The sequence below is a fragment of the Silene latifolia genome, chromosome 2 (assembly GCF_048544455.1).
Source record: "Silene latifolia isolate original U9 population chromosome 2, ASM4854445v1, whole genome shotgun sequence".
Taxonomy (NCBI): domain Eukaryota; kingdom Viridiplantae; phylum Streptophyta; class Magnoliopsida; order Caryophyllales; family Caryophyllaceae; genus Silene; species Silene latifolia.
Window position 1 is genome coordinate 168,952,303 of NC_133527.1, and position 27,420 is coordinate 168,979,722.

A 27,420-nucleotide genomic window follows, 5' to 3' on the forward strand; every position below is an offset into this window, starting at 1 on the left:
TCTTTCTTAAAAGTAATAAGTAATTAATTGTAAAATTAGTTGATTAGTTTATAAACTAGTTGTATTCAAATTTTGATATTTGTAATCGATGTGGGACATTAACATTAGTTTAAACATAAAAGCTGGTGAATCAATTTGATAACGTTGCATCTGCACACTTTGCTTTGTTATGAATTATGATATTTTAATGTTTAACTTTGTTATCCTGCCAATCATAGTGTCCTGTATTAATTAATTACTCCCTAGTTTGTTTTCTGAAAGGGGACAATGTATTTACAAAACCACAATGAGATCATTATTTTTTTCCCCTTTTTTTGATCGTTACTTGGTAGGGGAAATATTTGATTGATTGGTTGATTCGGTTGGTTCTGTTTAAAGGGTTAGCCTAGGTTATTTTGATAATCAACTACGATTGGCTATAATCTCAAAAAAAAAAAAAAAAAAAATGGTGGTTTCACCGATAGACCCAGCCAGGCTAGAAGGCCCCAAAGTACTACTGCTGACATAACCCACCTAAGTAGGTCAGAGGTTCAGAAGTCTTGACTCGGTGCGCGTGCCCCGTCCGTGGGATCACGAACCACATAATCTAACCTACTAGCCATGCGGCATGCCATGATCATGGCAATAGATCATTGTTTCTTTTTTTGTTAAATATCATTGTCTGCATACTTAATTAGTCGATGTGGGTCCTACAGTACTATCTATTAAGTACGTATTATATTTGGTTGGTTGATTCCGTCATTGGTTAAAGGATTCGGCTAGTCTTGCTTGTGACGGGATTATTCCGTCATTGGTTAAAGGATTCCGCTAGTCTTGCTTGTGACGGGCTAATCCCGTCACAAGCTTGTGACCTCTCACAAAAAGAGAGAGGGGACAAGGTGGGGCACCCCCATGTGCTTCCCACTCACCTCTCAATGGGCATTTTGTGAGAGGAAACGGTATCCGTCACAAGCTTGTGACGGATATCGCCCGTCTTCAATGAGATCTTGGGTAAAGGATTAGCCTAGTTCTCTTTCACTATTATTTGGAAAAAAGAATTATGCATCAAATGTATTTTATCATACTCGTTTTAGTAATTGAGTTTACATATATTTTTTCCGAGTATTTAGAATTTGTAAGTTGTATAATAATTTTTTGATGACAACTCAAAATTAATTGAACTAGGTTTCATACTCGGCTACGCCCGAGCTACCTTTATTTACCATTTAAAATTTATTTTCTATGAAATATGATTCGCTAAATTTGGTTAATACATACATTTACAATTTATATCTTGAAATTATGATGAGATGTAAAATTAATCAACAAATTATGAGACACGTTCACCACTCCCGCTGTTAATATTATTACTTTAACTACATCTCATGTTAATATTATTACGTTCACTACTTTTTCGCTTACGGTTGTTTCTTTAACTACTCCTACTATTTTTACGGTTAATCCGTTAGTTTTGTCAAACTCATATATTTAAATAAATTAATATTTTTCTAGAATCGAATTGTTAATTAATTTTACATACTATCTCCGTTGTTTCTATTGTTACTTTCATTGCATATTTTGTGACTACTATTACTTTCACTACTCCCGCCGTCATTATTTTTTTTTTCATTACTCCCGCATTTAGTACTGTTAATTTCACTACTCCCGGTGCTCATAGTATGACTTTCACTATTGTTGCTACTATTGTTGCTTTTACTACTCACATGGGTGACTACTATCAATCTATCATATTAGTTGATGATTATATAGTTGTATTAAAGTTATATACTTAAATAAATCTGAAATATTAGATTAGAATATTATTTAAGAATAATCATTATTATTTACTAATTAAATTGCAAATCTAATCAATTATGGGAATATTATATTTTTTTGAAAATCTAAAATGATTTATTTACCTTTTAATAGTTTCCAAAATAAAACGACTTATATTATATTTGTGTATGTTAAATAATTAACATCTTTATACTAATTTATAATACCATAAGTGGGACATGTTATTTTAAGGAAAATCACCATATTATAGTGTTCTCTAAATTTATATTTCAACCAAAACTATATAATATTTACATTGAAGTCCCTTGATCGGGTCCATCACACAGCACTATTATTAAAAACTATATAGTATAATTAATTTGTGTAGATTTATTTAATTACATTGAAGTTCCTTGGTTTCTGCAATTAATATATAGTATTGATTTATAAGTAGCGATGACAATGGTTGACACAAACTCTACACGAAGTTAGCGGGTTAGGGTTAAGACGTGACCCATTTAAGAAATTGGGTTGACAGAGACACGACACGAAACTTAAATGGGTCGGGTTAAGGTTGAGCTTTTTTTTACACGAACTGATACGAATAACCCATTTATTTAAAAGTGTCGTAATATATTTGGGTTGAATCACTAATCCAACCAAAATAAGCTTTTTCATTCATCATTTTTGGATAATAAGTCTATAAGGCTTAGTTTGTTTTATTAGTTTAATGCGTTAAACCGGTTAAGTGGGTTAAAAATGACTTGTTTAAAAATAAATGGGTCAAATAGGCCGGGTTAGGTTATAAAAAAATTAAATGGGTTGGGTTAGGATCGAGACAAATGACTCGTTTATGTAATTGGGCCGGGTTTGGTTTGGCCGTTGAGGTAGTGGTGACCTTTAAAGTTGACACGAACATGACACGACCTGATCTGTTTGCTAGGTCTATTTATAAGTATAGTTTTGAGCAATGTTGTACTTCCCTCCAATTCTTAAGAACCTTCCCCATTCCCCTTGTGAACAAAATTTAAGGAAACACATTATTGCATCATACAAATAAATTTGGACCACACAAACACACTATCCTATCATGCAATTAAATTTGAACCACACAAACATTTACCAAATATAGAAATAGTGAAGATATTATGCATTAACGGAAAAGGATATAGGGAGAGTTATCTAGAATTGGAGGGAGTATTTTTTTAATTTAATATTTAAATGAATGATCTCAAAAACTTTATAGTAAAAAACTCAACAATGTGAAATGCCAGCTATTCAAAATTCTATTTATATGAACCGAAGGTTTTTTTTTTTTGTGTGTGTAAAAAATCATTACGATTTTAATTCATATCACAAAGATCAGAAGCGGCTACATCAACAAACACATCCGGCAAATCATTCGTCCAAAAACGCCTACAATAAACCAGGCAGTTAATAGATCCTACAACCAGTTGTACCCAGTTGTATGCTCTAGAACCTGAGCTATATAATAAAGTTTTCGAGTTTTGTTTTAAAGAAGTCGAGCTATACCATAAATTTTCTGAACTCACTCACTTAAACATAAAAAAAATTAACTTTAAGAAAGCTCAAAAAAATTACACATAAACTCGATAAGATATAACTTGGTTGTATGATGCTATTGTACCACTGGAGGTATAATGTTATTTGTGTAAACCAGGGGCTAGCATGCGCTAACTTATTTAGATTCCTACTATTATGCTTAAAAACAATAAACTCGAAAGAAAGGCTAAGCCGTCTTATCTCGCTATAGAACACAAATAACTCACTTCTTCCGCTTCTATTCTTCATCAGGTCTTCGACGACCATAAGGCAATCACTCTCGATGATTACTTTCCTCGACCCCATCCTTCTGGTTTCCTTTAACCCCAGCAATATCGCCTCAGCTTCAGGCATAGCCACATCGCTACTAACATCACGTTGCACCACCACCGCCCATTCTACCACACCCTCCGAGTTGCGGCTCACCGCTCCCAAACCCACACCTATACCCTCCATAATCCCCGCATCCGTGTTCACCTTCGATACCCCTTGTCCTGACTTTCCCCAACATCGATCCCACACCCCATTCTCCTTACTTGACACCATTCCACCTTGCAATGACTCCATCTCCCACACTAGCTTCCATATCCTTCTCATGATCCTTCCCATGTCCCAGTCCTCATCTTCAAACACATATTTATTCCGCTTCTTCCATAATACCCAACACGTCGTTAGAAACACCACTCTATCCCTCTCCCCCAACACCCTCATTGTCTCCTCTACCCACTCCCTCACCCACATAGCCCCGTGGCTAACATCCACCTCTATACCCACGGCATTCCATATCCCATCCCCCCATCCACAACCTCGAATAGCATGATAGCACGTTTCCGCATTATTGTGGCAACGAAGACAATAAACATCATCACTACCCAGACGATAAGCTATTTTTGCCTTAGTCGGAATCGCATCATGGCGAAGCTGCCACATAAACGCCTTAATACGAGGGATAACGGGCACACGCCAAATCGACTTCCATAGCCAGCCATCTTTTGTAAAATCTGATTGCTCAATTCCCGAATCTCCATCTTCAACAAGCAGCTTATATCCCGACTTGACCGAATATTCGCCATTTCTCTCATGATCCCAGCACCAATCATCCCCTATAGCCTCCTCACTCAACTGTATCCTCAAAATCCTATCAGCTTCAAAGGGCAAAAATAGCTCATTAATCTTATCCTTACCAAACGAAGTTCCCCATCCACCATCAATTCCGCCACTCTCAAATCGACAACAGCATTTCCACGAGAAGTAATGATATGTCACGACCCCGTCCCTGGAATCCATGGGTTGTCCATTCCCTTGTATCCACCCCATTCCCCACCCGACGCCTAATACCCAGCATCATAACCTCCTTCGACCCATGTACACTCCTCCACGTAGAACTCAGATTAGTACCAACATCGACTTCCATAAAAGAGCAATTAGGAAAGTACTTACCTTTTAAGACCCGCGCCATCAGACTCCTATCCTCACATATCAACCGGCAGGCCTGCTTTGCTAGTATTGCCTTATTAAAATTTTCAAAATCACGGAAACCAAGACCACCTCTAGCTTTAGAACGACACATAGTACTCCAAGCCACCCACGACATCTTCCTCTTACCACTATACGAGCCCCACCAAAATCTCGATACAATAGAACCCAGTTCATCACAAAAATTGTCCGGTAGTCTAAATACACTCATCGCATAATTAGGAATAGATTGAGCAACCGCCTTTATCAAAGTTTCCCTACCCGCTCAGCTAAATAGCATACCCCGCCAACCATGTAACTTATTATTTAATTTGTCTCGAATAATCTTAGTAAGAACTTGCTTCGAGTGACCAATCATCGTAGGCAAGCCCAAATACTTATCGTGCTCATCCACCACCTCCACGCCAAGAGCAGCTCCCACAACATCCTTCCTCCATCTCACCGTGCCTCTGCTAAAGGAAACAGTAGTCTTCTCCTTACTAACTAGTTGACCAGAAGCATTCTCGAATTTTCGAAGTATATTCAGCACACACTGTGTCTCCCTCTCATTTGCTTTGACTAAAATAATACTATCATCCGCGAAGAAGCGATGTGTAATAAACGGAGCTTGTGGCGCGATCCTTATACCGTGTATGGCCCCGCGCTCGCATTCACGACGTATCAAACTTGATAAAACCTCATCACAGAGAATAAATAAATATGGTGAGATTGGATCGCCCTAACGGAGCCCTCGTTCCGACACTACATCCCTCGATGGAGACCCATTAATCAACACCGTATGAGACCGTTTGGACACATCTCATAACATTATTAACCCACCTATCATCAAAGCCCATAGCCAATAATACACGCTGCAAAAACACCCACTCAACCCGATCATAAGCCTTCGTGATATCAAATTTTAGTGCCATATGCCCACCACCACTCCTTGAATTTTTCATATAATGAAACATCTCAAAAGCAATCAAAATATTATTGGAGATCAGCCTTCCCGGTGTAAAAGCACTCTGATTTTCAGACACAAGTTTCCCGAGAAACATCTTGAGTCGATTGGCCAAGACTTTAGAAATCAGTTTATATAACACATTACACAAGCTAATAGGACGAAAATACGCAAATTTATCTGGGGCTTTCTTCTTTGGAATCAAAACTATATGAGTTCTATTAAGAGAATTAGGGAACTCACCACCATTCAGTATACTCAAGACCATTCTTGTGACAATTCTTGTGACAGAAGGACCAACAATATGCCAGTAGGTTTGATAAAAAAGCGCATTCATACCATCCGGGCCCGGAGCCTTCAATGAATGCATCTGGTTTAGTGCCTCAACAAATTCATCACCCCTATACTCCGCCCCAAAGTACTCGTTCATTTCATCCGTTACTCGGCCTCTCACACCATCCAAGAGCTCATCGAACTGCTCCGGCCTTGAAGACGCAAAAAGCGAAGAGAAAAAACTCACCGCAGCCGTCTTCACCGCACTCACACCCTCACAAATCGTGCCTTGGCTGTCCATAATACGTGCAATATGATTCTTTTTCTTTCTTTGACGAGCTTTCCTATGAAAATATTTAGTATTACGATCCCCATCCTTCAGACAAACGACTCTCGACCGCTGCCTCCAAAACATTTCTTCTTGGCGGAGTAATTGTGTAATCTCTCCCATAATCCCCTTCATCTCCTTAACATTAGCTGAAGACCTCTCATTTTCATTAAGCCACGTTAATCTCCTCCTTTTACGATTCAAATCCCGCAATATTTTACCAATGCTGACACCTTTCCACTTTTGAAGTTCATTCGCGCAACGTGAAACTGTCTCCATCACGTCCCAATCACCATCTTCCCACACTTGTCAAATGGTATCCTCACACCTCTCCTCTCCAACCCATATCTGCTCAAAACGGAACCGACTCCTCGCACCATCCCCCCTTCACTCCGCCCATCCAGAACTACTTTTATCGGAGCATGATCAGACCATTCTCTATTCAAATGATAGAGCTTCGCATAGGGGAATTGCTCGCTCTAAGCCTCCGTTTTCATAGCCCGATCTAGCCTACACTGCCTATTATCCACAAACATCCACCGCTCCCCTGAAATTATTCATTTGCCACTGAGCCCTCGACCCACCTTTCATTTCATTTGCAAATAAAATTTCATTAAAATCCCCGACACACAACCACGAAGAATGATGCTCCTCAGCTAAATTCATAAGTAATTGTCATGATAAATATCTATCCTGCACCGTTGGCGAACCATAGAAACCCGTCAACCTCCACTTAACCGCCTCCTCACCAATATCGAACTCCATATAATGGACTCAAGTCGACCAAAATACCACCCTGACTTGTCTCTCCATAAGAAGGTAAGCTCACTCGACCTACTTACGCTATCGACCTCCATGCTACAATACTCCTCTATACTGGCTGTGAATTTCTTCATCTCGCTACTACTCAGTTTTGTCTCACACAAAAACACCAAAGATGGGGCCTCTCTCCGAATGATATTTCGAAGACCGCCTACTGCATCGGGGTTGGCCAGGCCCCCGCAGTTAAGGCTCAAACAATTCATTGGGCTCGGCGGGGTTGAACTGAATCAACCTCCGCCTCAGATACAATCATAGTCACATCAGTGTGAATCGTAGCCTTCTTTGACACATTCGTAGCCCCTACCTTATCCTCCCCTCTCAATCTCTTCTGATTCTCATTTAAAAACAAATTATCTTGTATTCGTCCGTCACCCAATCCTTCCACATCCACCTGTCGTACCCTACGCTGCCACTTCCGCCCATCCCTTGTCACCGTCCCAACACTTTCCATACCCACCACCACATCCTCACCCATGTCCACGATAACACCACCCATACTTCCCACATTCAACCTATCCACCACCCCATATTCACCTTCTATTCCATTCTTATCACCATCAACCGGATTCCCCGAAGGCTTCCCCCCGTAGTTTCATCCTTCCCCCACCATAGCTTCCTCATACCACCCACCATATCACCATATCACCATCATCATCCGCCCGTTCTTCCTCCTCTATCACACTACTCACCACCACGTTATTCTGTCCCGGCTTAATTTTATGCTTACATGATAAAACAATCCGCTGTAATTTTTCTATCATCTCCTTCTCACTCCGCAAGTATTCTTCTTCAAATCCGGGAAAGGGGTCTCATCTCTTACAACGTACTTTCCCAATTGTGCACCTAAACGACGCAAATTTTCCTCATTCATACGGCCTTTGATAGGTAGGTCATATATACGAGCCCAAATAGGTAGATAGAAAAGCGGCCGTCAATTTCCTTTCACCATTAGGTTCATTAAAACACCATACAAACTTATCAAAGTATCATGGTTGCCCTTCAAGCACCTTTGTCTTATCTCGTTCATCTTCGACACGAAAGATGAAATTCCTCTCCCTAGCATCTAGCACGTTACCAATCACCTTCCCCGTCGAATTCCATAGCCTCAGCATCGTATGCAGCACGACTATTGATTGACTTCGACGCCCAGATTTTTCCCACAATAATCCTCTCCGTCTTAACATCTTGGACTTATTCCCCTTCGACATCCCAGTCGAATACCTTACCCTCGCCGCTAGAAAACCCCATCACCCCCTTACCTTTACTACAACTTCCTCGTTCCATATGAGACCCAACGCAACCACCAAACACCTACCGAACAAAACAAACAACAAAAAAACCACGAACTCCGCAAACCCTAGCGAACAGCCCTGTCACAAACCTACAAGTCCTAAATAAAATAAATACACCAACGTACGAAATAAATAGAGACGAAAACAAACCTAGAACCACGGTGTTAGGGATGTCAGCGGGGCGGGAACCGCCCCGCACCCACCCCAGTTAGGTTGGGTACGGGTAAAGCTTTCGCGGGTTGTGGGGCGGGTACGGGTACAAAAATTCCACCCGCCATGGGTGGTGGGACGGGGATGGGTTTTACATCATGCCCACCAAGGCACCAAATACCCGCCAATTATTAAAAAATATATATTTTATCATGACTTTTTATAATGTTCTTTATTAACTTATATAGAAAATCTTAAACTAGAAATATAAAAATGAAAATTTGAGGAAATTCATAGTGATTAAACTACATTTTATCGAAAAAAAGTATCGAAAAACTTATGATATAGGTGGTTGGTGGGTAAATGGGGCGGGTACGGGTCTAGATTTCCACCCGGCGGGGCGGATATGGGTATGGAAACTTGTACCCGCCATGGGTAGTGGGGCGGGTAGAGGTATGAGAATTGCTTGGCGGGTACGGGGGAGCCTATATCCACCACCGCCTCGCCCCGCCCCAATGACATCCCTATACGGTGTAGGTCGATGCCTTGAGCAAGAAGGAATCAGCAAAGATAACTAAGACCAAACTTCCATAAAAACCCAGGAAGACTTTTTTTTTTGTTTACCTCTTGTTTTTGGGAACTCGGTTTTCTTATCGTGACACAAATTTAATTGACAATTGAAACTGAACCGAAATTATTAAATAAACAATGATGATATGATTATGGTAAGTCCCATATCGCCCGCCTCAAAAAATTACGACCCACAGAAAACATATAAATACCCACATAAATCAAATTTAGTCTCTGATATCCATAATATATGCATACGACGTTCGATTAATTGAATCAAATTAGCATTAACACTTTGCAATAAAACATGCTACTTTTACTATTATCTTGCGCCAAAAAAATTTACAATTTCCCAGCTTTTGCAAATTCAAATCACAAGTCTCACCCTCAGTATCAAACAAACTTTTTTTTTTTTTTTTTTTTACAGCTGTGAAGAAAGAGTTTTACATTATAGTGGTACGGCTCACTAGACCATACCTATAGACTACAACATAAAACACTAGGGTACTACTAATAACATAAACTGAAACAAGGTACAAGTTACATCGGTTAACAACATAGTGTTGATGGCGTACGACGAAAGTCTGAACACGCTCTTCAAAGTCATAATCTACCCCAATCGCTAGTGGATGATCCGCGCTGGCCAAAGGAAAACACCCATCTTTGTTTGTCTTGATTGATGTAGCTTCGGAGAAATACCTGCAACAATACCCAAGGAAGGGTCTCGGAGATTCATCTCCTTGGCTGTGATAATCTTCCTCAGAAAACCAACGAGCCTCCACCAACTCATTGTTACTCGTCTTAATAGATACAACTTCAGAGAAATACCTGCAACAAGACCCTAGAAAGCGTCTTGGAGATTCATCTCCGTGGTTGTGAAACACCTCATTCAGAAACCAATTAGCCCCTTGACCCAACGAGAAAGAACAAAGTGCACTTACGCCCCAAGGACGTAGAAAGAAAAGGAGGAAGACAGACCACAAAAATCTGTCTCCAGAGGAGAGCAAACTCCTACACTTTGGAACATAACCCCCGTTGACCAGAAACTCACAGCCCAGAAACTTGAGTAAAAAGGTAGATAACAAGGAGGGGAACCACTTGAACAATCCCCTTACCAACACCAACTCTGAAAACCGCAGTGAGTTGGACCCAACACAGACCCGATGCAAAGTTACCTTCATCCTAATTGACCCGAGGATAAGGGGACAGGACACCCCAAACCAACGAGAATTTATTATTTGAATAAACAAAAGACATAAAACGATGAAAAAACACATAAGTCAGAGGTGAAATCACCGCAACCGACCAACCAACGACACAACCAGAGACCCCGACTCCACCCTACGAACAACCACCGCTGAAGGACAAAAGTCCAGGCTGCCACGACATCACTCCAACCAACAAACGGACCCACACGCCAACCACGACCGTCACGGACTACCCTTCAACCAGCAGCCCCGACAAACTGAGACTCCAAATTCCCACAACAACCCCAGGACCATCGGCCACCTGCTACAAAACCAACCCTAGACAAAACACCCCAGCCCGACAAGATGAAACAGGACAATGGACGATCGGAGGGGAGAGGGGCGAGGGGAAGGGGGAAACTCCGAAACGATCCAAAACCCGCCACCACAAACGAAAAGGACACAAAAAAAAACGCTAACTCGACGACCCATAACAGGAACAGAAACAAACCAGGGATGGGAACGGGTGGAGGAGAGGGGAACACCCTTGATTGGCCAGCAAGTCCTTCAATGACAGGACAGGAGAACGGAGGAACGAAATGACCTCAGAGCAAAGACAACAAACCCAAATAGCCGCCGGACGATCGAAACGGATCCACGATCCGACCAAGGGGGAGTGAAAGCAAGCCAAAGACAGACCTCAGAGGCGACGTATCGCCGGAGACAGGTTAAAGGAGGAACCCATCTCCGGCGATAGGATAGGGGGAGCAGGTGAGGATGTGTGTGGCAGGGGTGGCGGCGGCTCAATAAGAAATTAGGGTTGTTTTGTTTTTGGTTTTAGAGAGAAGGGGGTGTTTTTAGAGAGAAGTTTTTTTCCTTTCTCGTATCAAACAAACTTCTAGAGGCTGAAATTTAATAAACTACTTCAAAAACATGTCTCTCGAGCAAGTCAGTATGTCTTGCTTAAGATGGAGTATTCTTCTTAAATCTTAAAACGGATCAAATACTACCACATGCTCCTAACAGAAACAATTTTTTTGACATTTTCTAGACAAGTTGCAAATCTTGCCATATGATTTGATATTATTTGACTTACTCGTCTTAACTTTAAGACGGGTAAACATGAATCTGTGATGCAGCAAACTGGCAAAGAATGTCCAGACTTAACTACTACGGTGAGCCTCCTCAACAAGATATGAAATGTTTTGTAGCTCTAGGCAAAATAGTCAATTAATAAATGAGGACTAAATGAAGCATCGACTTTAATCACTCATATTTCTTAAAACTAATATATAATAATATAAGTAATAAGTAATTAATTTTAAAATTAGTTGATTAGTTTATAAACTAGTTGTAATCAAATTTTGATATTTTTAAGTTGTAACCGATGTGGGATATTATTAACATTAGTTTAAACATAAAAGTTGGTGTGAATCAATTTGATAATTGCATGTGCACACTTTGGTTTGTTATGATATTTTAAGAGTTTTTTTTTCGCTATTTACCACTGGTTGAGTATCAAAGGTTATGTATTACACAAATTCTCACTTGTGACGGATACTATCCGTCACTCACTTGTGACGGATAGTGTCCGTCACAGGTGAGACTAGTTGTATATACTATCACCTATTGAGTCCATTTTTACAAATAACTACCTACTTTTGACGGAAACCCCCACAATCCACACCTATTTAAAATTTCATTGACGGCTTTTATTATTTATCGTCTCTCGATTATTTAAAATGACCAAAATATCCCTCATTTATTATACACATATTTTCAACTCAATTCACGTTCATTCTTATGTTCATCTTCTCACACGTTCATTATCTCATTTCATTTTTTTCAACTCAGTTAACTTAAGTTAACTAAATAAAAAACTCTCTTTTATGTCATCTTCGTCAATCAACAACGGTCATTATCTCCATTAGAAATCTGGGCAATTGTTTATCACATTAAAGCTTCATTCTTGGGAGACGGAAATCAGCGTTCATGTCATCAATCGACAATAGTCATCATGTCAATTGTCAATTAATTCAAAGTTAAGCTAATTTCTTTCACAATTCGTTCTAAAATCGTGCTTAATGCTTACCAGAATTGATTAAAATTGATTAAAATTGCGAATTTCCCAATTTTTAAATATTAACCCTAAATTTGCGATGGGTACCAAAATTGATTAAGAACCCCAGATTTTCCCCAATTTAATGTTAACCCGGAAATTGATTAGAATGATAAACCCAGAAAACAATATAGAAATTTTCGTAACAAGTATAAAGAGATTCGAAACGAAGAGAGGGTGGAGGAGGGGGACTCGAAACTTGAGAACAATTAAAAAAAAATTCCTAATGTTGCTTGGCCAGAAATGAAGAACTGCAATATTCAGGGGAAATTGAGAGTTGAGTTTCGGTTGTACGAAGTATATATTTTAAAGGGGGAGTAGCCAGGAGTATAGATATGTATAGTAAATGAGGGGTATTTTAGTGATTTTAAATCATTGAGAGACAATAAATCGTAAGCGAGACGATAAATAATAAAAACCGTCAGTGAAGTTCTAAATAGGTGTGGATTGTGGGGGTTTCGTCAAAAGTAGGTGGTTATTTGTAGAAATGGACTCAATAGGTGGTAATATATAAACTTTGATACTCAATAGGTGGTAAATAGCAAAAAAACTCTTATTTTAATTTACTTTGTTATCCTGCCAATCACAGTGTCTTGTACTTCCTCCGTTTCCTTGGTCTTTCTACTTGATTGTTTATGTTTTCATATATGAACCTTCTTTATTAAGCAATTAATTGGTCAAATTACCCTTATTAGTACTCCTTTTTGGTGATTTGGTGATTGTGACACAAAAGTTGTGGGTCATACATGAGCGTATTTGCAGTTTCTTAACATTTATGAAAAAAATAAACGTAAAAAATTTAATGGAAGAGAGGAAGTATTAATTAATTACTCGTAGTTTGCAATTAAAGGACGAAGTTTTTGAGTTCTGAAGGGGACATCTATATCTATATAATATTATAAAAAGGCAAGCTGAGCAATATCTTAAAGACACCTGGCATCACAAGCATTATCTTTGGAAACCAATTGTCAGCGCATAAAAAATACAATACAGAGTAAAGAAATTAGAAATTCACTCCATTTTGCAGCGCCCCAAAACGTTCGTCCTTTCATCTCCCTCACCGTCATTTGTTCACCTCCCTTCATTATGCTACTCATCTTTAGTGCAATTAACGCGACATAAATACAAAGGAACCGTTTCGCGATATTCAAATTCCGCGGTTACTTTGCGGAGAAAACAATTATTTTGCCTACAAAAACCCAGCTAGCTTCAATTCCTTCCACCTCCATGCCTGGTATGCCTCCTTTGAATATTGTTATTTATCTCTATTTTGTTGGTGTTTCTATTATTATTATTTTAAAATGTTGTGATTTATCTCTACTCTTCTATTTTCCTGAAAGGTTCCGGTCTTTGATTGTATTATTTTTCTACCTTCATGTCTGGTATACCTCCTTTGAATATTACAATTCTTTCAACGACCAAGAAGGGAGAAGGAGATCGGCTCCAACCATTGCTACTGTGGGTGGTAACTGGGTAACTTTTTTCATTTTCCATATTTTTGCTATTTAATTAAACATGAGTTAATTTTAGTTTTTGAGGCTAAGTGATTATTACCATGATTGATTATTGCTTTGCTCGGATTATTTAGGGGTTAAATTGATTAAAGTTGATTTTTTACAGTAATTAAGTGTTTGGATTAATGGGCCTTGAGTTGTTACCACTTTTTTAATCACTGACCTCTGGTAATACCACTTTTCTCAACAATGTATGGCCTCTGGCAATTACCCTCCTATGATTTACGTTCATTTCTAATGGACATATTTTTGTTTATGGATGAATATAATCAAACTACATATTTTTCATAAAGGCGACTTGATATACAGTGTATCATTAGTACATAACTTTCCTCTTTAATATTTATTGTTCGATGCAATGCTTAGTTTTCAAGTGCACATTATCCATACATTCCCTAATTAGCTATGTGAGCAAATGCAGATGGATTTGAAAGGAGATGATTTACTTTGTTTAGATAACAAAATAGAGGAGGATTGATTTCATTGGAGGAAAACGTATCCCTCTATTTTTCTTCTATAAGATGATTAAAGTGAGAGACTTGTTAATATTTTTGTTTATTCCTCCTTATTAGATCTATATTTTCTTTAAATCATAACATAACATATACTGTATTTTAATTTCTTAGTTATAACATCCTATGTGGTAATAATCGTACTATCGTATTGGGTTGTAGAATTGAGTTATTTAGATATATTAAGTCATACTTAATGTTTACGGCATCAATAGGTGTAATTTGCGTTTTGTACACCCTTGCTTCTTTTTCCTCTTCTATGTGATATATACATTTTGAGGTAACTCCTGTGAGATTGATTTGGTGGGCGATACTTCTAGACATATTTCCGAAATGCTAAATTGCTACTACTCCGTATATTAATATGTTCATCTACTAATATTTGAGATTTTGGTTGGTGAAAGAAATTCAAGTGAATGTTTATTACATCATCTCTCCTTCACTCGGTCGAGGTTGGATGGACTGATATATTTTTGCAATTGACTAGCCCTGGCAAAAAAAAAAGGGTTCAGGAACACGTCGATACACTTCTACGTACTAAAGCGGCTTATAAATGTTATCAATGTTTGCGATAAAGGGTCGCAACTGAGGATGACAAGTTTGGTACGGAGACAGAAACTCAAACTTAATTACTGACGGTAAAGTATGCGAGGAAAGCGAGAATTTGATGGGTCTCTTCATAATTTTGTAACCAATACTGAAGTCTTCGACAAGGTTATTAAGTTTAGTGGGTGTTAGACTTCTCTTAGGGTGACGTCAGACTATCTTTGTACTAACTTTATTTTTCTAAGTAATTGTAACTTGTAATGATTATAATCAAGTACAGAGTAAATTAATTTCATTGTATTTTAGCGAAAACATGGATATCGCATTTATGATTACCCGTTTATCGATGATCCGCAAAAACCGGTTGTGTGTTTTTTTGTCACAATGACAATCCTCTTGCTTCGGAATTACCTCGTGAATTAATGGTTAAAGTTCTTATTATTACTCCCCCGTCTCAATCATTTATTTACTTTTTTATTCTTTATGAGAGTATAGCTAAACAATTGATGAGGAAAGGGAGTAGTAAGGTATGGTTTCCTCTATTTAGAGTTTGGTTTTGACAAAGCAAGTTATATCATGTTTGTATGTGGTTTTGGTTTTTAATGGTTTCAAGTTCGCAACAAAGTAGTTCTCAATTCTCATTGTAGTGAACATGTAGTAAATTTTGAAAGGTTCTGTGCATTACACGGGTACAAAAACTAGTTTGTATTTACAAAACCACAATGAGATCATTATTTGTCTGATCATTACATGTAAAATATACCTCGTAGTGGAAATATTTGATTGATTGGTTGACCCGGTTGGTCATGTTTAAAGGATTAGCCTAAGTTATTTTTAGGAAAAATTCAAAATTACTCCCTTATATGTACACTTTTTTCAAAGCTACTCCTTTATAAAACAAAATTTCAAAATTACTCCCTTATAAAGGGCTTTCGATCAAAAATTGCTACAAAGACCCAACTCAAGTCATAATTAGAAGTATTTTCCGACTAAATTCAAATTTCTTATAATTTCCTTCCCAATTTGCCCCTCTTCTTTTTACTCTATTCCCCTCATCACTCTCAGCCTCCTTCTCTCTCCTTACACTCATTTCTCTCTCTTCTCTTCCTTCATCTCACTTGTCACCTCTTTTCTCTTTTTTGTATTCCTCCATCTCTTTATTTACTCTGACATATTAAATCAATGTCAAGTTCTAATTCCCACTCAAATTCTCATTGTAGTTGTGATGGTCCAGTTGTGCTTTTGTGGTCTTGTAGCTTCTAAGCTAACTTCTTGGACAAGTGATAATCCAGGTAGAAGATTTGAAGCATGCCAAATTTACAATCCAGTTACTAAGGCTCGGGGGTGTAAGTATTTTTGTTGGTTGGATCAATCTCAAACCAATTGGCAAAGAAAGGTGATTAATGAACTTGTAGGAAGAAATTGAAGTTAACTATTAGAAATCAAAACGGAATAAACAATTTACAAAGTAGAATAGAATTACAGTTGGACTTACCTAGTTAGCAATGATCGAAAGAGGAGTTGTAATCAGCGGAATAAGGTTAATTGCTTTTAACCCACTAATTTTGGTTGATGATATTTGAGAGTCGATCAATAGTCAATTACGGTAAACTGTAATGAGATTTGTGTTATAAACAAAGGGTAATTTCGTCACTAACATCTAATTATGACCCGAGTTGGGTCTTGGTAGCAATTTTTGATCGGAAGTCTCCTTAATTTTGAAATTTTGTTTTATAAGGGAGTAACTTTGAAAAAAGTGTACATATAAAGGAGTAATTTTGAATTTTTCCTTATTTTTATAATCAACTACGAATGGCAATAATCTAACAAAAAAAAAAAAAAAAAAGTGGTGGTTTCACCGATAGACCTAGCCAGGCTCGAAGGCCCCAAAGTACTACTGCTGACATAACCCACCTAAGTAGGTTAGAGGTTCAGAAGTCTTGACTCGGTGTCTGTGCCCCGTCCCTGGGATCACGAACCACCTAACCTAACCTAACCTACTAGCCATGCCATTATCATGGCAATAGATCATTACTTTATTTTTGTTATATACCATTGTCCGTATACTTAATTAGGCAATGTGGGACCCACATTACTATCTAATCTATCGGATTAACAGTCTAATTAGAATTCACATCTCTTATCTATAGTCGTCGATTGGTTCATCCGGTTGGGGTCATTGTTTAAAGGATATAAACCATATAATGGTCAAATCTTACCATAAAAATGATCACATAAGTCCGTTTGAAACTTTTAGACGGAATATGTCAATCTGGGATGAGACGGATATGGGAGTTCTCCTTTACTATTGGAGTTATTTTATTTAACTTTGATAATCAACTACGGAAAAAAGTGTGGTTTCACCAACAGACCCAGCCAGGCTAGAAGGTTCCCAAAGTACTACTGCTGACATGACCTAACCGAACCGAGTAGATCAGAGGTTCAGAAGTCTTGACTTGGTGCGCATCTGCCCCGCCCTTTGGATCACCAACCAGCAGGTTATTATTTCTTTTTTCTTATATACTAGCCTAACTTTACTTAATTAGGCAATGTGGGACACACAGTGAGATTAGCATTTATCCATATATGCCTCGTCAACCATGGCAATGGGTCGGAATCAAAAAGAGAAACATAAGGCAGAAACGACATTAAGGGTCCGTTTGGATTGAAGGAATTGGAGAGAATGGGAGGGGAGGGAAAGGGAGGGATTTAATTTCCTTTGTTTGGATAAAAAATATGGGAGAAAGGAAATGGAAAGGGAGAGAAATGAGAGGACTTATTTTCCCTCCTATAGAACAAATTATAATCTTTCCAAGAGTGGCAAGATTTGGAAAGAAAACATTATTTGGACTCTAATTATACCACCAGCATCCTTCAATCCTCCATCCATTCTTCATCTCCCTCCTTCCTCCCCTTCCATTTCCCTTCATAATTTTTGTCATCCAAACACCCACGTCCCATTTGCCCTCCCCTTCACCTCCCCTCACTCCCCCTCCCCTCCCCTTCCCTCCTAAAATTGTATCCAAACGGACCCTAAAGGATGAATGAAACGCAGCAAAGGATGCTAAAACGCAGAGTAGGAGGAAGTGAAATCGGAGATCGTCGACAATGGTGGATGAAGACCGAGAATTCGAGAAAGGGAGAGGGAAGATGGAGAAGTCAATAAAAGTGATTTAAGAAAGAGATTGGAAGGTTAAAGAGGTGTGAGACTTGTCAAGTGATACAAGTCTACGGTGTGTTTGTTAAGTTAATTTTTATTTTTTTTAAATTGGACGGGTCTAGGGTTGGGTCCGGGTCTTATAAGTTGGACCCATACCCAACCCGAAATATTTATCTTAGACCCATACCCGATTGGATCTCAAAAATTCAGACCCAAACCTGACCCATTAGGGTCCGATCCGAAGGATCTGTGTCGGGTCCCCAACCCACTGCCATCCCTAGCAATAGCATAGTGATTAATATTTCCTTATATACTACAATAACTGTGATCAGGCAATGTTGTATTGATTGATTTGAGTCCTTAATACCAGCTACATGTTTTAGAGGTATCCCGACATCAACAGGTGCCAAACAAGTTGTGCATTGATTGCACAAGGCAAGAAGCTATTATAGGTGCTGTTTGGCCAGGTTTATGTGAAAGAGTTTTTACTTCTTAAAAGGAGTTTTTTCATAAACTACTTTTTGGAAAAGTTGTAATTGTTTGGCCTAACTTCTGTAAAAACAGTTTCTTAACAAATGGATGTGTTTGGCCAACATCCTATTTTCCATTTTTTTTTCCTTTTTAAACTAACATTATTAATAACATCATCTTTTGAATAAGAAAACTTGGCTTTAGAAAATCAAAATTTTGGTAAAGTTGCATTATTAATCAACGTCTTAAGAAATTCAAGCAAATATATAATTATGACATATCGAAAATAAATTATTATGATTACACATCCTCGTCAAATCAAAAGTGTGCCAACAAATAGATAGAAAAAGTTTACGTTTCTAATATAAATTTTAAGATCGTCTCATGTTCATAAGAGACGTAGCAATAGAATTACGAACAATAGACATGTTTTCATCATCTGCAGCATCGCCATGCTCATCTGAATCATCTTCATCGCCATGCAAATTGTTGAGTCGATGCAAATTGATGAGGCATAGCTTGATGATAGTAGTTTTCTAGTATGAAAGCAAAAAAAATTATCAGTCAAGAGCCAAATCTGAAATTTACCAGTAATAAGCAAACTAACATCCACAGGATAACATTTTATTAACATTCCATTCACTAGAGGAAACACTCTTGTCAGGTAGACAACATAAAGGAAAGGCATATCACGGCCAAGTATGTTCATATTTGAACCTATTAGAACCCTCGCAACATTTTTTGCACTAAAACCTGTTTTGCTATTATGTACTCCGTGATAATCATAGGGTCATCTATGCAGTTTGATTATTTGAAAATCCAGGTGTAGAGGATAGAGATGCTACAGAAGTAAGAGGATTCTAGCATATTTATTTACTTAGTAGATTATTTTTTCTGCCTTGGAGACAGTAAGCGGAAATGCATGAATCAATTAGACGGTACAGAAATAACAAGAAAAGGAGAATGCCAGAATCTTTAACCCAACCGAAAACTTTGACTGCTCTTTGGTGTCGTTATTTATAAACACCACTGAAAGAAGCGTTGACAGGATAACAGTGAGGTCCTCAAAATCAAGTTTAATAGAGGCGAGAGGTACAAAAGAAAATAGATCTAAAATATGCTATCATTCCGTACAGTCTACAGACATGCAGCTGAAAAAATGTGCCAGAAAATAAAGAGCAAATTGGTGTGATTTCATGTAGTTCAAAACATAGAGAACTCTCACTGCAAATGGGAATTCTCACTTTTCAATTACCAATTGTACAATTATCATTATTTGATGGAGTTCATTGAAATCAGAAAAGAAGCGCAGTGATAACGATATAAAATAATGAAGGATCAAATGACGACGAAGTTATAGAAACTACACTATTTTACAGAAAAGTAATCCAATTCAGGAAATCAATGTTGGGTTTCATCGCCAGAAAGTCGAACTATTATGGCGTAAAAACTGGAGGCTCTGTACGACACACCCTTAGACATAGAGCAACCCGACAGCGGCCTCCATCCCCTCGACTAGAAACGCAACACAGCCATCTTCACAATTGATATAGACTATTAGGTCTTAGCCAAAATAAATCACAATATTCACTAAATTTCTAATTTACCAATTCAACTTATCATGTATCTGTAAATTAATTCGCAAACATTAATATCCTCAAACACAAGGCTAAAGCAAATTGTTAATCCCTTCTTTATAATCGATCTTCAACTTAATCAAATACTACTAGACCAAAATCAAAAGCAAAATACATCACCATAATTATTCAACATCCCTTTGACGATTTTAATTAATTTTATCACCGAAAAATTAAAATTAATAATCGCAGAATGCTTGACATTAGTAGAAGATTATCATTATTGAAGAATTAACAAAGGAGTAGATGATTACCTGATATTACAGAGAAATTAATTAATGGAGCAGATCAACAGATTGGAAAGGAGAGAAAAATTGAGTTCAATAGCAATGAAATATAAAGGTATAAGAAAGGGATTTGTTAGGCGGTAAAAAAAATTGGTTTGGCGCTTAACAATATTTGTGGAATTGTGGGAAACAAAGCAGAAGCAGCAATTTAGCGCTTCTGTTTCTAGGGGCTTTTTTGTAGGTTTTGACTTTTTAAAAGTAGTTTTACAATCTCCAAAAATATAGTGTTTGGCCAAATTTCTCCTTTTACATTTACAAAAACACTTTTTAAACTTGGCCAAACACCCCCATAGTTTGAAAAAGAACGGCTGCCTTATGGTTGCCAAATGTTAGAAGAATCTGAAATCGACCTGGCCATACCGAAAGGAGAGAGGTTGCTTACTTTTTTTTTTTTTTTTTTTTTTTTGGGTAGAGAGAGGTTGCTTACTTCACAAGCAAAGGAACCCCGTCTTTCCTAAAACCAATTGGCATGAGAAAGCCTCTAAAAGCCAGTAAGCAACTCTCTACTCCACAACCAATGTGGGACTTCACACATGGGTTCCTCATATTCCAACACCAAAAAAGCAACCAAAAAAAATATAGTCTCTTTGTCCCAATCATTTATTTGCCTTTTTTATTCTTCATTTCTTTGTGAGGGATATTTTAATCAAAGGCAAACAAATGAATGAGACGGAGAGAGCATCACACAAAAAAGGGCAACCTTCGACGAAAGCATCAAGATATTTGACCCTTCACCCCTGACCAGATAGGAACATATAATTTCGTATCAAATTTAATCGGATATCCAAACGTTTTGAAATTAATATCTATACTCATCGGATATCCGATCCAAATTCCAAACTTAACTTTCAGATCGGCTCGGATAGTAATGTCTCTCACTAAACAAAGTAACGTACAAAAAGAAAAGTTTGAATTAGCAGCTACTTTGTGAATACTTTAGAAGTTTAAAGTCCCACTTCATCATAAGTAGACTTGAATCTGACTAAAAAAAAAAAGTAAGAATTCATCTACAACCTACATAGACACATAGTAGTATCATTCTAAAATCTTAACTCAGCATCTACGGGTTGTTACCTCACAATAGATCAAGCATCTCTATCCAGGTAACTGTGGAGCTGACTGCAGGCGATTCCTCAAAAAGTTGGACAGTTTTGCAGTTGCAGCTCGTCCTCTCTCAAGACATCGAAAATAATTCTCAACTGCGATCAAGATAAAGCGCATATGTAAAGATCAGATGTTATACAATTAAGATGGTAAGGTTAGGGAGATAATTATTTATATGCATAGTCATGTATCAAAACACATCAATCAAACTGGCAAAAGATTTGTTGAGAAAAAACGAGACTATGGATCATAGACAACAGAAACTATGTACATTGACATAGAAATATGACATTTCCCAGTAGTAGTTGACTAGTTGCACAGTTGGGATGGCAACGGGCCAAATCTAGGGTAAGGTACACAAGGTTCTACGTCCAAAAAATCCGGATCGGACTCAAGTTTGATCAGACGATTACAAATCTCACTGATCCGGATTACATCCATGATACATTGTCATGCCAAAGTGCGTCTTTGACAGAGAGAGGAAAGACGAAAAAGAAACGGCAAGTCGGCAAATAATAGATAGTAACCTGACATAACCCCATGGGTAACAGACGTGATGATCCCGTGTTCCATTGGTTCATCATTTGTATCTAATGATCCTTGTGGTAAAGCTGATGAAATTGAGTTTGGAAAAACCAAATACACAAATGCCTTCATTGTCTAGCAACAAAAAAAAAAAAAACTTCAGAGAAACGAAGACAAATCATTTCAACCATAGCAATGTACATTTATGTCTCTGTAATTCCTGGCTATTACAGCACATATCAGCTCTTCCCATAAATCACATACGGATTAATTTTTAACAGAAACTAAGTACCTGCTCCTCTAATTTAGTTGGATCCAGTATAACTTCTCCTGCTTCAGTCAAACAGCAGCATATGGAAACTGCAGAAAACAAAACAATCCTCATCATCAGAGCAAACTATAATTAGAATATATTTTCTTAGTTTGAAAGTGAATATAATACGCAGTCTCTTGAAGACCATCTAGATGCTCTTGAATCGCAACTTCATGACTTGAGCTGTGAGTCTTGTATTAGACAGTATCACATGTGAGGCCATGTGAGATGAAGTCAATCCTTGTGTATTACTCATTAGGTTATAACCCTTAGTGGGTTGGTATAAGATGTAAGAACTTCTCATATAAGTTTCGTGATGAAATAGAAGTAAATAGTAAACGGAAGAAGATAGGACGAAGTCCTTAGTACCAGCTAGATGTTTGAGAGGGATCCCTGCATCAACAAGTGCCAAACAAGCTGCATTGATGGCACAAGGCAGTAGCTAGTATAGTTTTGGTCAAGAAAACAATCTGTTTGTATACAAAATGAGGGCTCATGGTTGCCAAAAAAAGTAAGCAAAAAATAGTATCCAACTAAAAAGGGTAACCTTCGGCAAAAGTATCACGACATTTGACCTCTGACTGGATAGCAGAACTTTGAAATCCTAAACGAAAACTAGAGGGAAAGATTATTTAAACAAAGATGGAAGCAATTAGCAGCAGAAAAGCAGATGAAAAATGAAGAAAACTGATTATATCTAAAACATGGTGGAATGACAGAAAAACACTCATAGGTGGAAGCTTAGCCAAGGATACTGCCCCGTCATCATTGACAACCTGCAAAAAAAGAGAAAACAAACAGCAAAATTAGAACATGAATGGTAAAATAACTCGGCAATTGGAACTTTCTTTTCAAGGATGGCTCATTATACTGATGATTAGTTTCAGCATAATAACTGATTGATATAATCACCATCACAACTTAATTAGAAAAAGTAAAATCCTAAACTCTTTTAAGGATTTGAGAGGTAGTGGCTTGAAAAGACACTTCCCCTGAATTTCACAAGAATTAGTAACAACGTTGAGGAATTTGAACCATTACAGAAAATGTCACTTCTCAATCAATGTCCATGAATGATGGAACAATCATTCTGTATAGGTCTCATGAGCCTATATTAAGATATATAATCAATTCTCAATCAATGTTGATGGACTTGCACAAACTTTGACTCACAAGTCTAAGCTTCAATATCAAACAAAAACATCTAGAGGCTAAAACTTGATAAACTACTTTTGAAAACAGGCCTCCCAACATCATGGCTAGAGCTTTAATTTACTGGCAAAGAACACACCTACAAACTACACTGCTACAGTGGCCTTCCTCAACAGGATTTTAAATGTTTTGCAGCAGTTGACAAAATAGTCAATTAATGTTTAGAAAAAATGCCAAGACAGTGCACCAGTGCTTTGGAAGTGTCAACATGTGAAATTGAGAACTTACCTGAAGTTCACAAATCATTAAAAAATGGAAATGGAAAAAAAAAATAAAAAAAATAAAAAAAATCAACTTTTCAGCACAAAAATGACAAGGAAAAAAGACGAACAACAAACTTTTTCCATCAACTGTAAACAAGACATTTATAAGGATTTGCCAGTTTGTCATGCATGATGCATCGTATCAAAAAAACAGATAAGAATGACAATTTATCAGCAACAAAAACTGCTGAATAAGTGGCATCAGTAGTTTGAATTTGTCAACAGAACTTACCTGAAGTTCAGAGATCAAGTGTAAAACATCATATGCCTTTCAAAGAAATCAAATGTTTTGAGTTTTACAGAAATGTTGACATCTAAAAAAAATTCTAAGAAATCTAATGTTTGTAGAGTTTTACAGAAATGTTAACATCTGAAAAAAATTATCTTACTCCATGCAGAAGAAGACTTGTCAAGCAGGAAAAAAAACTGCTGAAAAAGTGGCATCAGTGACATGGAACCTACCCCTTAAGGGCGTGTTTGGATTGAGGGATTTGGAGGGAAAAGAAAGGGAGGGAGAGTAGGAGATTTAAAATCCTTTGTTTGGATAGCAAATGAGGGTAGAGGGAAATGGAGGGGGAGAGATTTGGAGGGATCAAATTTCCCTCCTCCAAGCGTAATCAAAATCTCTCCATAATAGGCAAGATTTGGAAGGAAATTGTATCCAAACAACCACACTACATTCCCCCTCCCCTTCCCTTATCTCCCCTTCCCTTCCCTTTCCCTCCACTTTTGCTATCCAAACACACCCTAAATAGTCATAGGCTCCAAGAATCTTACCGAACTTCCTAAGCCACTCTAAAGACGTACTCTTAGGTCTTCCTCAACTACTAACTACTAACTTGTCATTTTACATCTTCCAGGATTGTCTGAGCAGTGGCTATGTTGCTGGGTTCGTGGGTTGCATGTTGGTCTGAGATTGACTGAGTGGAGGGTACTATGGTCAAAGTGTTCTTTTCTTAAAAAATGGGGAATACCAAATGGCAGAATAAAATTAAAACGAAGGGAGTAGCAGATATCTACTAGCCTGACAAAAATCTGTGATGTGTAGATCCCCAAATAAACACTTAAATGTATATGAATATCATGGAAAAATTACGGACTCATGCCTCTATGATTTATAGTAAAGAACCAAACAAACCGAAGAGGAACCTAAATAAGAATAAAGTGATTTTCCGTTTCTGTAATTCGTGCTTCAATTTTCCCCTCAAGAAACATACCGGAAACTTCACACACAAAAATTGCTTCCAGAATGGACATGACCACATGACAATTGAAAAAATTCAATTTGAGCCAATTTACGACATATTCAACACACTAGCCTAATATCCAATTGAGACTATCTTAGTCAGGCACATCCAGTTAAAGTCTAACAACCAATGCTGCTGGCTTACGGTCTTTTGAAGAGACAACACGAAAGACAATTGATAAAAAAATATATAAAACAATTTTGATACAAGATGATACCACAGCGACAAATAGAGACGAAAGTCTCACCTGAAGAATCACTGAGGTTGTTGTATTTGGATTGATAGTCAAAATACAGAAGCTTTGCAAAGTTCTCTTCAGAATCATCTCATATTCCCTTTCCGGTTTCCCTGGTCAAGAATCAGTAGTTAGTCAGTAATATTGTAACCCTTGACTGAAAGCAAGTTTCACAATAACCAAACACGGAAATTCATAGTACGTTAGTACGGACACCAATTCTGAAAAATGCATTACCAACAGACTGATCCGTTCAAACAATCACACCTTGGGTGCGCCTTTTGAATAAGGTGAAGCAAGCAAGGCATATTCCTATACACTTCGAAAGCTACAGGCCTCCAGCTAGGCATGATAAGTAATTTGGTAGACATGATTGTGAAGCATCTAAAGTTATTCTTACCTGTTTGACCTGTTTTGGGTTTCCAAATGACTTCGATAGAAGCCTTCTCAGGATTCTCATTCTTCTTAGTCCCAGCTTTTGGTCCATAAACTGCTGCTATGACTTTAGTATCTCCTGCAATCAGTTGGGAATTACACATCAGAACATATCCAACGATTTACGCGCAAATACGCTACATCTAAGTGTCCTACTACTATTGAGCTCATCTTATATGCTTATTAACCCCTGTCGCACACTCTCTTCATTCTACTATCCTTGCCTACTTTCAACACTTTTTGTGTCCTCCTTCTGTATAATGACACTTTTCGTAACATATAATCAACACAACACAGCACAATGCTAGATGTATGAAGTAAAACAAACCTTGCGACCAAGTAGCAGAACCATGAGCACGATTAAGGCTACTCCTTGAACAACCCAATGGTCTCAATTGATGCGGTGTGCGACCATCTGCTCTCTCTATCTCCATTTTTAAATCTCAATTATTTACTTTAAACAATTTGTTGATGGCAGCGGCGTATCCAGGATTTGAGGTCAGGGGGCACACTAAAAAAAAAATTGCGAACAACATTTATACATTAAAATGAGACCGAAATTTTTTTTTTTTGGTAAAACCGGATATTCCGATTCCGATTAGGCTATGGGAAACTTGGCGCACATAAATTGCCTTGTTGTGCAACATCAAACAATTGCCCTACTGCTACAAGCCACTAGCATCAAAAAAAAATAGTGTACACAGAAATTGACCATAATAAAAATTGACCTCCCAGAACCAGTAGCACCAACTGTACATATGAGAGCACGCGTACACAAAAATTATTGATTATAAGGGTTTCGTTTGATTAGTCGAACAAGATATTCAAGATACACCAAGCAATACTTCATACTTGTTAGCAATACACAAGTAATAGTATGTAAGTGAGTGATTTAGGCCTTTAGGTTTGAGAAAAATGAGATAATTAACCAAATAATCAATCTACACTAACCCAAGCCAATAATTACACAAATAGATGAAAAAATTTACAAACTAATAACAACAAATTTGGGATCTAGGTTTTGGGGAACAAATTAATCAAACTAACAAGAACAAATTAATTGAAGTTGGGGAACAAATTAATCGTATTAATCAAACAAATAACTAATAAGAACAAATTAATCGAATTAATCAAAACAAGCAACAACAAATTAATCGAATTAATAAGATTATAAGAACACATACCGACTAGTCGACTACCGCGAGTGATGGAGTGAGCCGTGAGGCAGAAGGAGTCCAGACAGACGGTGACGCGGCGCCGTGACAGCCGGAGGAAAGATGAGCCAAGGAGGAGGCCGGCGGCAGGTGGGGGCGTCGAGGTGGTATTGTGGTAACTGGTAAGTCGATTATTGTCTTATTGTTTTGTTTGTGTTTGTGTTTATCAATGTTTGGCTTGTGTTTATGGCAGTCTCTCTCTCATTTTTCCAGTTTTTAGTTTTTTTTTTTTTTTTTTTTTTTTTTCCTCTCCCACACGTGTGGTCG

At 37.7% G+C, this 27,420-nt stretch overlaps 2 protein-coding genes and 1 non-coding gene across 4 annotated transcripts in view; all 3 read right to left on the reverse strand.

The window, feature by feature from the left end:
- The window catches only part of LOC141631071 (uncharacterized), a 204,823-nt gene that overhangs the window by 123,039 nt on the left and 54,364 nt on the right, over positions 1 to 27,420 (reverse strand). The gene's annotated exons all lie outside the window — the stretch shown is intronic.
- On the reverse strand, positions 18,927 to 27,344 carry LOC141643333 (exosome complex exonuclease RRP46 homolog). 2 transcript variants are annotated; one of them, XM_074452454.1, is made up of 10 exons: positions 27,124 to 27,344; positions 26,268 to 26,450; positions 25,905 to 26,018; positions 25,517 to 25,617; positions 23,303 to 23,323; positions 22,917 to 22,989; positions 22,527 to 22,594; positions 22,237 to 22,369; positions 21,680 to 21,804; positions 18,927 to 19,217 (listed from the first exon to the last, which is right to left on the reverse strand). In XM_074452454.1, the coding sequence occupies exons 2-9, from the start codon at positions 26,371 to 26,373 to the stop codon at positions 21,701 to 21,703; spliced, it is 720 nt and encodes a 239-aa protein (XP_074308555.1). In that variant the 5' UTR covers positions 26,374 to 26,450; positions 27,124 to 27,344; the 3' UTR covers positions 18,927 to 19,217; positions 21,680 to 21,700. The 2 variants fall into 2 exon arrangements, with proteins under 2 accessions (XP_074308555.1, XP_074308556.1); XM_074452455.1 differs by lacking the exon at positions 18,927 to 19,217 and adding an exon at positions 19,881 to 20,217.
- Positions 24,220 to 24,281, reverse strand: LOC141645274 (small nucleolar RNA snoR101). Its single transcript, XR_012544856.1, has one exon. It is a non-coding gene; the product is annotated as a small nucleolar RNA snoR101 (small nucleolar RNA).

Bases quoted from the DNA above. Each gene is read 5' to 3' on its own strand.
- LOC141643333 (XM_074452454.1), bottom strand. From the start codon at position 26,373: ATGGAGATAGAGAGAGCAGATGGTCGCACACCGCATCAATTGAGACCA. The intron at 22,990-23,302 runs GTATCCTTGGCT...AAACTATACTAG, and splicing joins TTGTCAATGATGACGGGGCA to CTACTGCCTTGTGCCATCAA. The intron at 22,370-22,526 runs GTACTTAGTTTC...TTTTGTTGCTAG, and splicing joins CAACTAAATTAGAGGAGCAG to ACAATGAAGGCATTTGTGTA.